Source organism: Protopterus annectens, chromosome 5.part0, assembly GCF_019279795.1.
Source record: "Protopterus annectens isolate FY-2018-M chromosome 5.part0, PAN1.0, whole genome shotgun sequence".
Lineage (NCBI taxonomy): Eukaryota > Metazoa > Chordata > Ceratodontiformes > Protopteridae > Protopterus > Protopterus annectens.
In genome coordinates, this window is record NC_056735.1 from 822,774,196 (window position 1) to 822,789,230 (window position 15,035).

Sequence of the window (15,035 nt, forward strand, 5' to 3'; positions counted from 1 at the left end):
CTCAGCTGCTTTTTGCAGAAACTCAGCTGGGAGAAGGTCAGCTGCTAGCTTAGTGTGTTTTAGTTTTTTAAGAAGAGATGTTATAGAGGATATGGGTACTGGATCGAAGGTAAATAGATGATCTGATGTAGTTGTAGTACTCTGCTGGCATGGGTAGTGGAGTGGGCTGGTTGTTTGTTTGAATTGTGTGGCCAGGATTGTATAGTTTCTGTGAAGAAACTATTGAATGTATGCGTGTGTATGTGTATATATATATATATATATATATATATATATATATATATATATATATATACACACACATACATACATACACACACTATATATATATATATATACATATATATATATATATATATATATATATATATATATATAGATACACACACACACACACACACACACACACACATCTCATTGTAAGGTATACCATTAAACATGAATGCATTGTTATCAGTACTTCTGTAACTTTGTGTTCACTGAATAGACTTGTCTATTACAGTACTGTACTGAACATTTTACTCAGAACTTCATGCTGCACACCTGTGAATTTTGCTTGGGTGCACTACAGGGTTCAATATGATTGTGAGTACAATGACATGCCCGTTTATCTCTACATAATCCTCATAATGAGTAATCAACATACATAAGTATCCACTACATGGAATGTATGTACTGTGCTGGTATACATCTACAAGGTGATCTGTGCCTGCTGTGTACAGGGAGGGTGGCTGCAGTATCTAGGATAAATTGTGCATCACGAAACACTGTGGAATACCTGGTAATTTCATTAGTATTACTGCAAATGCCCTGTAGATGGAACTGTGACAAAAGATGCCCAGTGGTTTGTGCGTCAGGGATGAATTCATGAGGGCACTATTCAGCATGGTATGTTATAAATGGCTGTAAAGTCACATCAGCCACTCACCTTATCACTGCAACACAGGACGAGTTGTGAGTCTGTATGCAGGTAAGGTGGCTATTTCATGCAGGGCATAAGCTCTAGGTTAACACTGCTCAGGGGAAAATGGTGTGCTGACAGATACCAAACACATAGCCCTACCATTCACATTATTACAACTATCATGTTCAGCAGCAGGATGCAGGGCTGTAGGTTGTTCCATGTAGAGAACACACTCCTAGGACAGCACTGACCAAGACAAATGACAAAATTACCAGGACAGTAGACAGTCTTACCTGCCAACTGCAGCATTTACTGATGATTGAAAATATACCTGCATCTTTATTAGCATTTTTGTACAATTTTTTTTTTTTTGATTTGTACTATCACGGCTAGGCACACACACATGTTCCCAATGCTTGTTTACCATTTTCTGCTTGGAAGAATTCTTTACAGCAAGTACTGTGTGTGCTAAATGTTATACCTTGATAGTCATTCCAACCTCTTCATTAATGTGTATTTCAGCACCTGCCACTAAGCGCTTACAACTATAAACATTAAGCATTTCTACTCTCTCTTTATATACCTTCTACAGTAAAATGTGCACCATTTTATTGTCTTCCCTTGAAATGCATCTATCCTGGCAAATGTGTATTTCAGCACCTGCCACTAAGCGCTTACAACTATAAACATTAAGCATTTCTACTCTCTCTTTATATACCTTCTACAGTAAAATGTGCACCATTTTATTGTCTTCCCTTGAAATGCATCTATCCTGGCTACAAGTTTCAAATGTATGGTTCCCAAAATGACTCAATCTCCTGGCCTCCTACAAAAATGAACAACAATGCCTTGTTTTCTGCTTCTGATGCCTCATTCCATGAATTCTGATATTCCACTAACCACTCCTTCTGTTCCCTGCACTACCAGATAGTCATATGACATGACTACCCAGAGGTCACGTTCACTGTTGTGGCGGCTTCCGTTCAAAATGTGTACTGCTTCCCGGGCTACTGCTTCCTAGAGGCATGGTTCTGCATCTCCAGCAGTTAATCCTATCCTATCAGTCCCATTACACAGTTGCAAATCCAGTGGTAGTGTGAACACTAAGTAAAGAGATCTCAATTGCTTTTGCAACATAAATAGAACAAGTTGGAGGGATAAGTATGTATTGCATATTTCATTTACTCTGTTCAAATGTAATTTGGAAGAATGGATAAGAAACTGTAAATTCACCTCTGGCCTAACACCTGCGCCCCTCATGGATAGGGACAACAAATAATGTCCCAACATTTCCTTGTTCTGGGTTATTTGTACACAAAATATAAGGACTAAAAACTTCTATGGGAACATAAGAGTAGGATTAAAATCTCCACAGATAAATAGTCTAGTAAGTACCTATAAACATGAAGTTAAGCTTCTAATTTTAAGACAAGTCTTCAATTTTTGCCAAATTCCCTTTCATCCAATCTACAACTCACATTTCAACTGTACTTTAAGTCTTTCTGCCATCAGCATAAAGGCATACTTTGCCTTCCAGATGTTCTGCAGTAATCCTCACATAAATAGACAAAATGACCAGTTCCAATATTATCCCACCTCAGAAACCACCACAAAAAGCTTACAATGCTTGAACTTTTTTCATTCAAGCAGTCATCATTTACTATAACACTATACATCCTGTTATCAAACTAATATTCCACTTATGCTATCACCCAAAGACTCACTCTACTTCTGCAGATTTTCTTTACTAACCTTTACAGTGCTAAAAAACAGGTTTATCCACAGCCCTCTTCTTGTTTAACCAGGTTGTTAGTGAACAATTATGCACATGGTTACCCAGCTCCATGGTATAAACTGATAAATCTGTCTGCAACCCACATGACTTGATTTTGATAAACAGCTTGTGTGCTGGAAAAGCCCAAAAGGAGGACAAGTTTGAATGTCTTATATCAGCTTGCTTATCTCATAAGCAGAAAAGGAGCGAGCAGTCTGGCACATCTTCCTGGTTGATTCCTGGTGGAGCTTAAGAACACATGGAGTAGAGTGTCACCTCCAAGGTGGGACTGGGCAATGGCTGCATCACACACAAGGATAGATAAATTTCACATTACCCAATGCTCGCCAACTCCAGGGATAGTGCATGTGCATGTGGAGAAGGCAGAGTTAGGATTAAGGGAGCAACATATCACTGTATCACAATGCTTCTCTCTCCTACATGGCCACAAATATGGTCACAGCAAGTCCATAGGAGGTTGGGAGGGAATGGTAAATAAACTGCATAAGGAAATGTACAACTGACAGCCAGCTGTGAGGGAGCAAAATACAGGTAAACAATATGTCTATGGAATGACTTTCCTACTCTGAAACCAAATTTCCTTCAGCACTGATCCCAAGATTTTTTCATACACTTAAGTATGACAGTTTTCATTCTCGGTACCGCTTTAAACCATGTAAATGGAAAACCACATCACCCTTCTACTGTTCTTTAACCTGACCAACTTCACGCAATTTGTTTAATACACTTGGTGATACTACCAGTTATCCAACTAAATCCCTTTAGAATTCTAGGACAAATACCATTTTGTCCCAATGACTTGTGTTACTCTTTTGACTTCTCTCAGTAACCATTCTTAATGCTCTCAAAAAAAATTAACTCAACACTTTGGTAAATTCCCAGTCTTTTCTTTCACGAATGCTGTATGCAATTAATAGCTCTAAGTGTTCACAACCACAAGTAAAATAATAAAATGATAAACAAGCCTCGTCTCTTGGTAACAACAAGGAAAAAAATACCAGGACATTATCTATTTTTCTAAGCATCCTCTCATTTAGTTACTGACTTGTAGTGCCAACTTTTTTTCTTACTTTCCATAAGTTTGTCTTGATTTCAAAAAACATGCTTGCCTTCTAGTGAATAAAAATTGTTTTTAACTGTAACTAATGAGGTGCTTCTCCTAGCTATGAGGATTTTAGTACTAAATAAATGTGAAGTGGCTCAAAAGAGACAGCTGAACAAGATCTTAGGCAAGCATTTTCTTCCTTTCGTAAGCATCCTCTGAATAACCAAGAGGTATGAATTAATCAACACGACAAAATAAAATGAAATTAATTTCAGCATACTTTGTATCACCATCATAATACTAGAACAGTCAACATATTCATGTCATATTAATCCTTCCTTGTGTGCAGTAGCAATTTTAAACTGTCAGATTCATACCACCATTCCAAACTTCCAAAAATATTTATATTCTGCAGCCTACCCAGATAATATTCTATTTGCAATTCCTGTATCATCACAATTCACATTAAGTGGTTTCTAACTGAGAAACACCGTATGGAAAACTTAAAATACCATGTCAGTGCAGTATATGAAACTCATGGCAGCCAATACCTTATAAGCACTTTTTTTATGAGAGGACAAAACTATATTTAAATTGCCGACAATCTAAGTGACTGGAAACAATAATAGTGTGCAAGTAAATTACAGAATAAAGAGAGCAATACAACATCCACTGCTTTTGTCAGTCACCACATGTTGCAGTACAGAAAAAGGTGCAACCTCTTTAATGAGTTTTACAAAGATGGCACAGTACAGTCTTCTCTTTAAGAACTACAGCTCAATCAGACATAAATACAACACTATACTGGCTCATAGGTGTTTACTAGGCTAACGACCACAAGGACCTTCTTAAGACTAGCCATGCATCCCAAATCTCTGACAAGTTCTGCTGCCCTTGAAAAGTGTAAGCATGGGCCTGGGAAATGAACCATTGACAGGTTAACTGTGTCCATTAGACATAGGTGCCAAACCAGGGACAAATTTACAGTTTCCCATCCAATTGTCCAAGTTGCACTTGAACTGGGTTAGGGAGAAACTCTGCTTCACATGAATGGGGCGCCTGTTCCATAGACGGGGTAGTCTCTGGGAGGAACTGTCCAATCTTGTAGCACAGGCAGGTATGACCCTAGCCCTGAGTAGCATCCTGCCATCACCCAGAATGATACCACAGTACAAGGACAAAATGACTGACTTCAACAAGTGGCTAAGCTTCTGGTGTCATTCTAAGGGGATCCAGTACCTGTCTGCCTGGGATGACATGATCGACAGACCACTATGCTTTGCCAGAAATGGCCTGCACCTGTTGCCCTTGAGATTTCGGATACTGGCGAAGGTTCTTGCACCCCTATAGTGCCTTTTCTAGGCAAGGTTCAAATGACAACTTCATCATTGTAACAAGTATAAGCAAGCAAAATCTGAGGGTAATGCTACTCAATGCTAGAAGTCAAAATGCACTCACTCAAGGCACTCCTTAAAATGGAGAACATCGACATCTGTGAAGTGACAGAGACCTGGTTCAAGGCTCCAGAGAGCACCCCTGCATTACCAAGCTATAATTCATACCACACCTCTCTACCACCTAACATGTACCGAAACACTAAATGCGGAGGCGTGTCCATATTCATTAAGGATATCCTCACCTCCAGGCTGGTTGCTCAGCATAATACATCAGAGATTATTCAAGTGCAACTAACTATGGGCAAGACCGTAATCCAAATTGTACCTTGCTACAGATCCTCCACCATGCCCATTATTCCCATTCCTCATTTCTTGATACACTGGAAAATATTAGGGTACAACCTAACACCCTAATAATGGATGATTTCAACTACCCCACCATTAACTGGGAAAACTACTCATGTACCAACTCTTTTGCTCAACGTTTTCTGGAATTCATAAATTACAACACCTTGGATCAACTTATCCACACCCCCACCAGGGGCAGCAATATCCTAGACCTGGTCATTACAAACATGGGCAACTGGTGTTCCACACCAGAGGTCAATTCCTCGTTGGTCAGATCTGACCACAAGCTAATCACCCTAGAAATCCACATCCCGCCCCCAGCCCAGTTAGGGAAATCACCGTAAAAATTTTCTCCAAAGCCAACTTCACGCTTCTTAAGACATAAGTATCAAACTTCATGACACCCAAGCAGACAGACAACAGAGGTACGACTGCTGAATCCTACACAAATGCACTTTATAAGCACTTCATTGTGCAATCCCTAACAGAATCAAGATGCTATCCTCCACAAACAGGAAGCCAATCTGGTGATCCCCTGCCATAAACAAACTCTACAACAGAAGAAAGAAACTGTTGCAAAAAAAAAAAAAGAGTAAAATCCCAGGATTGGAGAAACTCCCTGGTCAGCCTCGGTAAGAAGCTGAGATCCCTCATAAAATCCTCCAAAGCTAGTTACGAAAACAAAAAAGTCACCGATTCCAAAGACAACCACAAAGCATTCTATAGCTATGTCAAGAATCTCAATGGCAACACTCAGATCTGCTCTGAGTTACAGCACAATGGCACTAACTATACAGAACCAACTGATATTGCCAACATCCTGGCAGATAGGTTCAGTGCTAACTTTACCCCCTCAAGGGCCCATCGCTATACTGGAAGAATGCAAAGTTCCTGTAATCACAGCTGCACAGGTAAAAACCACAATCTCCAAAGCCAAGAACACAGCATCCATGGGACCTGACAACATCCCAGGCTGCGTTCTACACGAACTACAGAACGAACTGGTACCCCACCTAAGTACCATGTTCAATCATAGCCTCACCTCAGGCTTTGTGCCCACTGAATGGCACACAGCGACGGTTATCCCACTCCACAAAGGGGGAGCCACCATCGACCCCGGGAACTACCGCCCCATTAGCCTGATGAGCCTGATCTGCAAGGCTATGGAATGCATCATCATGGAACTTATAAACAATGACATTGGTAATCTCCAAACTCTGGACCACTCCCAGTTTGGGTTTGTAAAAGGCAAATCATGTCTCCTAAACCTGAGAGACTTCTATGAAGCAGTCACCAAAGCCGTAGATGAGGGTACGGTGGTTCACACAGCCTATTTAGATCTCGCCAAGGCTTTCGACACCACCCCCCATTCTGGAATTAAAGATAAACTTACTAAACTAAGTATAAATCCCTATGTCACAAGATGGGTTGCCAACTGGCTCAATGACAGAACCCACACAGTGAAAGCAGCAGACTCCAAATCCGACTTCAGACCAGTGACAAGTGGAGTACCACAAGGTTCAGTCCTGGGCCCAATCCAGAAAAGTACAGGCTATTACAGAAGATCTTCGGCTAACGAAGTTCGCAGATGACTGCAAACTAGGAGCCATAATCGAAACTCCTAACGATGTGGAAATCCTACAAAAGGGCATCACTGAGACAGATGCCTGGTGTCAAAACCATGGTCTCAAGCTCAATGCCAAAAAGTGCACTGTCATCCCCTTTGGTAAAAACTCTGTACCCATTACCACATAGGCAGTAGTCTACTTAACACCGAAAGTGTGATAAGAGACCTTGGGACCACAGGTGGACAGTAGTCTCTCCTTTGATAATCACATCGCCACAGTAGTCAGGAAATCCTTCTGTGTGGCACACCTCAACACAAAAGGCTTCTCATCCAGGAAAATAAAAAAAAAGAGGTCATTGTTCCCCTCTACTCGTCACTCATTAGATCCATTATAGAATACAGTGCCCCTTTTGGTATGTACTTCACAAGACAGCTACAACAACTGGAAAGGCAGCAGAAATACCTCACAAAGAGGATTACTGGCCTCAAACAGATGCCCTATGCAGACCATGTCAAAAAACTACAGCTTTACTTCATCGCATATCACCTACTCAAGAGGCGAGCTCTGCCTAACATACAAAGCTATGTCAAATCCAGAGCTGTTGAACATGCTCCACTTAAAGAAATTCCAATCCCTCCATGCTACACGCTCTAGGGACCTAAACCTTGTCACCACAATAAACAGAATATGACATTCCTGTCCCAGAGACTTCCCATACTCTGGAACAAACTACCTATCTATATCAAACAAAGCTCCTCATTAGCACTCTAAGAAAAATCTTGATTGGATGGGAGATAAGAAATTCACCCCAGGGATCACTTCTGTGGCTCTGCTCGACAGGGGCACAGGAAAATAATTTTCTTGGGTGGCGAAAGCCAGGGTACCTTTTTGGTTAGGCTTATATAGGCCCAAGGGCCAATAGCCTAGTACCTACCTATGAACCTATGCATACCTATATCTCCAGCAGGTCCTAGTTATATCACAGACAAGGTTTAAGTCTTTAGAATGGATAAATCTGATGCTGTTTGTTTTGTAGATATGCAGAAGGTCCATCAGAGTGGGGTCTGACAATGCCCTGTATGCCAGGCATAGATCTCCCCTCAAAAGGCTGTAGGAGACAGAATGCAGGGATATGGCCTTGAAGCGGTCTGCACAGGACATATTACTTATCTTATGTCCTGCAATCTTTTAGTGAGGAACTTCTGTAGATGTTCCATTCGTTGGATATGCCTGGTTAGGTACATACTAAAGGGGGCACTGTACTCAATGATGGGTCTGATAATTGCCGAATACAGTGGAACAATGATTTCCTTGGATGCCATACCTTTGTTTATAAGTTGTGCAACATAAAATGATTTCCTCACCACTGTAGACATGTGATGATCAAAGGCTAGATTACTATCTATATGTGCCCCTAAGTCCCTGACTACTGGGTCAACTCTAAGGGGTGTGTTGTCAGTATGATATTTACCAGGGATGGATGACTTCCCAAAGGATACTATTATGCATTTCTTAGCATTTAGTTTTAGTCCATGGCTCTGACACCTGTTCGTCTGTGTCAGCCCCTCCCTAAGAACATTTGTGTCAGTGTGAGAATCAATGACAGCTCCTAATTTGCAATCATCTGCAAATTTAGTCAGCCAGAGGCCACTGACATCGGTCTCGACTTCTAAGAAGTAAATGCCAAAAAGCAGCGGTCCAAGGATTGATCCCTGTACCTAAGCTCTTGAGTTTGTCAACAATGCCCAGTGGGGTATTGTGTCAAAGGCCTTGGCCAGGTCTAGGTAGGCAGTGTGAACAATTTTGCCCTCATCCAGTGATTTGGTGACCTTCTCAAATAAGTCCATCACGTTGAGTAGGCATGATCTGCCCTTGATGAATCCAAATTGGATTGGGTCCAGTCCAGTGTCTGGAGGTTTACTATACCTCTATTGATCATCTCCATGATAATTCTTTGCATGGACTTACATACAAGACTAGTGAGACTTATGGGTCTGTAGTTTCCAGGGTCTGTAGATGGCCCACCTTTGTGTAGAGGAATGACTGCTGCTTTTCACCACTCATGAGGCAAGAAGCCTGTTTGGATGTTTCATGCTATTTAGAAGGCATCCTGGGATAATGTCTGGGCCTACTGAGTCAGTGTTCTTGGTCTTAGAGAGAGCATTAAGGACCTGTTCCCTAGTGATAGTAGGGGGAGATATATTTGATGATATTTCCTGAGGGAAGGTTGAGGGGGAGAGAGGAGTAAAGTTGTAGCTGAAATTATCAGCCAGGTTTGCTATACATTCTGGCTCATGAGGTGGCTCCATTTATAATGAGCTCTGCACACAATTGTGTATTGCCTACGAGGTTGCGGACATAGCTAAAGAATGCTTTGTGGTTGTCCTTGGCCAGGGAGGCCAACATTGCCTCAAATTTGGCTTTGGTAGACTTTATTTGTCCTCAGAGTTGTTTGTTTAGTTTGATGAAAGTGCTTTTATCCTGCTGGGTGCTGCAACTCCTCTAATTTTTGCCCTGATTTTTTTCCTCCTGTTATACAGACAATTGATTTTGTCATTCCACCAGGGTGGCTTGTTTTTTGAGTTAGTTCTGTAGGTACAGCTACTTCTATGCATCTATTAACATGCTTGTAAAGGGTTTCTGTGAGCAGTTCTGCATAGGCTGAAGTGTTCTCACAGTTCTGCATAGGCCGGTGTTCTCAGGGTTTATGGGGGCTTGAAATGTTGCCAGTTTCTCACTTAACAGGAGGACGTTAGCCTTAGAATAGTTCCTGTATATTCCAGGTTTAGCTGGGGGGCCCAGGTTTTATTTTTTACTCCAAAGGAGACCATTTTGTGGTCTGACCTTACTGGGGAAGGCATTACAGTAGAGGATGTGCAGTAGTCTCCCATATTAGTTAGGACCAAATCCAGTATGGCTGCACCCCTGGTTGGTGTACTGACTATCTAATCCAGGGAGTCTGTGTTTACAAAATCCAGGAATCTCTGTGCATGTACATTTGGTGTCGTAAAGGATTCCCAGTTAATAGTGGGGCAATTAAAGTCACCCATGAATATGGTGTTGGGTTGGATGTTTAGTGTTTCTAATAAGTTTAAATACATGGTATGAGTTTCTTGGGTCATAGAGGAGGACCTATACCTTGCAAGGAAGTGGTACTGGATTTTACCTATAGTGAACTGAACATGGAGCAGCTCAAGTGCATTGTCCTGTTTGACCATCCTTGAAGTATATTTATTTTTGATGTAAACAGAAACACCCCCACCTTTAGTCCCTGCCTGTGAAGTAGCTGGCCTAAATGTCTGGAAGGCATTATAACCTTGCACTGTTGGTGTGCTCTCCCCGGCTTTAAACCTTGTCTCAGTCACCATACTGACATAAGCATTCTCTAGGGTAAAGAAAGCTTCTAAGGAGTGGAGTTTTTTCTTTAGACTCCTAGCATTGAGCAGTAATACCTTTAGATTTTCTTGGTTTTGATTTGCTATGTTAGAAGTACTTTCAGTTTGACATTGCCTAAAAAAGGCACTATGGAGGAAGACAATGTTTTAGCTAACATTTGAAAGCCTAGTGGAGAGAGGTGCAGACCACCCCTGGCAAAGCAGTGTGTTCTGTTGACAATCTCCTTCCATGCTGACAAATATTGCATCCCCTTAGAATGACACCAGAAACTAACCCAGTTATTAAACTCAATCATCTTTTGTTTGTATTGTGGATCATCCTTGGAGAAGGTAAAATGCTGCTCAATGCTAGGCTCATAACAGCCCAAGACACACATTCTGAGAGCTCCATGATGTCTCTCTTCATAAAGTCTAGGGAGGTACATCTCCGGTCATTTACTCCCACATGGATTATGACCGAGTCATATCGGTAATTCCAGTCCAATGACACAAGCAAGCTGATACAACTGTCCTTGTGCACAGTACAAGTAACTAAAATAATGTTGCTAAACACTGATCCCATGTGAAAAAGGGTTTATGGACAGATTGATGGTCATCCCCAATTTAGGCAGAACCACATCCATAAAATAAAGCATTTGATAATATGTTCACATTTGCATGGTTTCTGCTCTGTACACAAATATATAGCTGCATGATTTGCATTTATCTACTACTATTTCAAATTACCAAACAAGAAAGAGACATCTATTTTAAGAGGTATATTTACAAAAATATTGACTGTACAACCATATACATTTTTAAATACTCTGTCATATTTTTTATCTCTGCTTACACATTTATACAATCTTTACAATTTAATGGAGACTTACAAAAGGACCCAGAATGAAGCACCATGTAAAACCCCGCCATACAACCAAAGTGATCTTCACCCAGTTTTATTATTTGAAAACACACTCAAATTCCGCTACTTTGGAAACCTCCAAAACAATAAATCTGAAACAACTGCCTCTGGTTACCACCAAAACTAGGCACATTTTTTTTTTCTTAATAAAACAACTGTCAGAGTCCCAACCACAGATATCATCAATGCAGCCTACTAGGCTCATTCTTTTCTCAACACAAATGATCTGTTCTAGATGGGACAAACTAATAAGGGTACATATTCACGGCAAGCAGAAACACAGCATAAAGGAATCAAAAGTGCCTTAGAAACAGTGCTTCAGTAAAGTAATACAGAAAATTTAGAAAATGACAGGTGTCACAACTGATAAGACAGAGAAACAAAGCTACAAAATAGAAACCCTAACAAATCCCAACAATTTACAGAACATAATAAACTACTACAGTAAATCCCCTTTTACCTAACTACCAACTTCTCATGATACAGCAAATATTGTACCAACTTCTGTGTATCCAATACTCAACAATACTCAATTAATTCAAACCAACAAACAATTGGACTACTGACCATCCAGTATGTAAATGCACTAACCTAACTTCATTAAACAAAAACCATGGATCTGCATTTATACAGTCTTTCACCCTCATACTTACAAAACAGCATCATTCATTGCTCTACCACTGACAAAACTTATGAAAAGGAGCCTCGTTAATGGGACTATTTCCCAAAGTCTGGAAAAAATTACTGCACTATTCAAATGTGCTGATCAAAATAAAGCAGAAAAAGTATACAGCTATCAGCATCCTAAATCATTTGCCTAAAATTACTGTATTATGCAATCAAAAACAAGTTAATGGACTATCTAAATCAATAGTTTGCTTGCAACCACCTAATGTGGTTTAAAGTCTGATCACAACATTCAAACAGTGCTTCTACAGGTGGTTCCAGCACAACAGCCACAGCTGAAATACATTTTCATTGGAAATCAAACAAGAATATAAAGCAATCAGTTGTCAACACAAAATAAAAAGTAAAATAACTTTAATAGACTGAACTTAAAATGTATATATTATAGCAGATCAAATTGTGAAATAGCCATGCAATGGTAGTTCAGAGCAACTGTACGTGTGAACTGTTCACAGTAATTCTAACCAAGCAGACAAGAAAGGCACCCAGTTAAAATGTAACCATGCATTGCCAGACTGCTTTATCTCCATAAAAGATGTGCAAGTAGTTAATAAAATTTAGGATATCCTTTCCAGGAAGGTTGGTGAATTTAACTGTAAGACAGTAAGGAGATTAAAAAAAAAAAACACTATCCAATGGGAGCTAGGGAAGATCTTCCTAACAGTATCTCCCACACCTTCTGCAGAAGTCTCAATCGCTATCTGACATCTCTCTGGATAACTAAAATGATGATCATTACTCAAGGCAAATCATAAAAGCAAAAGGCACTCACAAATTTGGAGCTGCATGTTTGTGTTATCACGATTAAAGTTAGAAGACTAGCATTACATTGTCAGCCCCTCCAAACTAGACTTCAAATCCGATTCTATAATACGTATGTGTGGTAAGGTATTCCAGGCTATACATGGAATTATTATCCAACAAATGGTTTTGCTCAAAATGAAAACTGGGGATGAGATGAAGCAAAGCAAGGAGACGGAGAAGGTTAACAAGAAAGTAACTACAAGACAGTCCACACATCTTTAAGTAAACTGATAGCAGACTAATTTTCATTTTAGTCATAGGGAAACTAAGGTGCTGAAGTCACAAATAATTGGGGATGCAATGATAACACAAGAAGCGTCTATAAGTAGGGTGGATGATATGTTTAAGTAATGGAGCATCTTTCATTTTTGAAGTAATTCAAAACATTTTTGTAGTTCATAAACAATGTGTGGAGAGGGGTCTAAAGATACAATGAAATATTTTCACACAATCCAGAAGCTATTATACGTTTCTGTTATTAATACTGATTAGAGGTGAAAACTCAGAATTTACGGCAACCAGACTATACGGAAAACACCCATATTAGCGTAGGTGACAAGTCACCTCATTAGATTCTCCCATGCTGAGGGAGAGAGACAGAGAATAGATCATTAGTCTTACAATAAACTGCAAAGGTTGGAATTTAAACAAACAGTCAACTAATAATAGATTTGCTAATATAACACATAATGGCACAAGAAACAAGTGTGTAGTAACCAGTGATAACCGGAAAGTCCTGCACACCCTTTACTCACGTATCTACCAACAGCAAAGTAGTTGAGTAAATCGCTGAAATAATGCAAGTAACAATTACATAAAATGTTCTGTATAAATACCACACAGATAGATACAATAACTAATAGAAAAGGGATCTGGGGGGTAACAATCAAACTCTGCCACCTTAACAGTTTCTCCACTAAAAAATGCAATGCCCAAACTGTGGAATAATGCATAACACTCTAAACCTAAGTACTCTGTTATGTATCATTCCAAGCAAATGAGAAATCAGAAGTCTGTCAGTTAAATGAAACCTGACTGGCAGGCCCAACCCTCTGCAGGGTTGACAGGGACACGTTCTTATCATTGTAAACAGAAACGGCTACCATTCCACCTCCTTACCTTCATTCTTCCCCAACAGCCGGCAGCACAGACTTTGCAACAGCACATTTGGAGATTTTTGATCAGGGCTCGCTGCCATCGCCATGTCATTCAAAAAACTGTTTGCTGTCACAGCCAGTTAATGTTTAATCCTTGTAGTTGACACAACTTCTTAGCAACGGTACCATTTTAACAGAACCCGCCGAAAACTATTCTCAGTATTCTACGGAATTTTCCGAAGTAGGAATTAGTCCGTTTATTGCAACTAACAAGTTTTACAGTTCCGGAGAGAAACGTTCCGTCAAATTCTTCCAGGAGTTTTTGTAGCAAACGGGTGGCACCGAACATTTTTTTCTGTATTTTCTTTTTTTTTTTACAACGAATGTTTGTTATAGGACGTGATTTTCAGGCTAGAAACAACAACGTTTTTAATCGCATACCTGTCAACTGTACAGATTTTCGCAGAATGTCCAGATTTTTCCTCATATTTTTGGAGTATTCCTCCTAAAATCTGTACTTTTCTTGCAAATAGCTGAGGATTGAAGTCATTAAATAATGACAAACATTTGACTTTAAGACTCCACATCCCTCAGAAAATTAATGTTAATGCAAAACCTATTATTCTATCAACTTTCTAAGTTTGTAAGATTCGTAAGAACAATATTTAAAATCTGTCCCCCATAATTTTAGGCTTTGTCCAATTTTTTTTGCTCTAACAGGTTGAGAGGTGTGTTTATGTGATTTAGCCCACTAGATCAAATCTTCTCTAAGCATTTGTTTTGAATTTGGACAGAGTTCTGTATGTTTCAGTGTACTATCATTTTATGCCCGTCCGTCAGCATAATATATTTTCACCATTTTTCGTGATACCGTGATTAGAGTGTCGGTAAACAGAGTATTTCTGTATGTCTTCCAGTGGTAGATTAAAGCTAGCAAAAACCACAGGATTCGTCTAAATTCTTTTGTGTCAGAGAGAAGATGCAGTATGTAGGAAATGGATTCACAAGTTGTAGAAAGTGATATCCCATTACGAGAGAAGGATGCAAGAGCTACAGTTTGTTTCAGGAAGGCTCGGATTAAAACCTGTGTGAAT

General features: G+C 39.8%; 1 protein-coding gene across 1 annotated transcript in view; it reads right to left on the reverse strand.

Moving 5' to 3' along the window:
• TUBGCP3 (tubulin gamma complex associated protein 3) overlaps positions 1-14,135 on the reverse strand; it is a 1,295,126-nt gene extending 1,280,991 nt beyond the window's left edge. The window contains exon 1 of the mRNA XM_044072631.1: positions 13,964-14,135. Within this exon, the coding sequence (XP_043928566.1) occupies positions 13,964-14,048 (85 nt within the window). The 5' untranslated portion in view covers positions 14,049-14,135. The remainder of the gene's footprint in view (positions 1-13,963) is intronic.
• Positions 14,136-15,035: the final 900 nt, after the last annotated feature.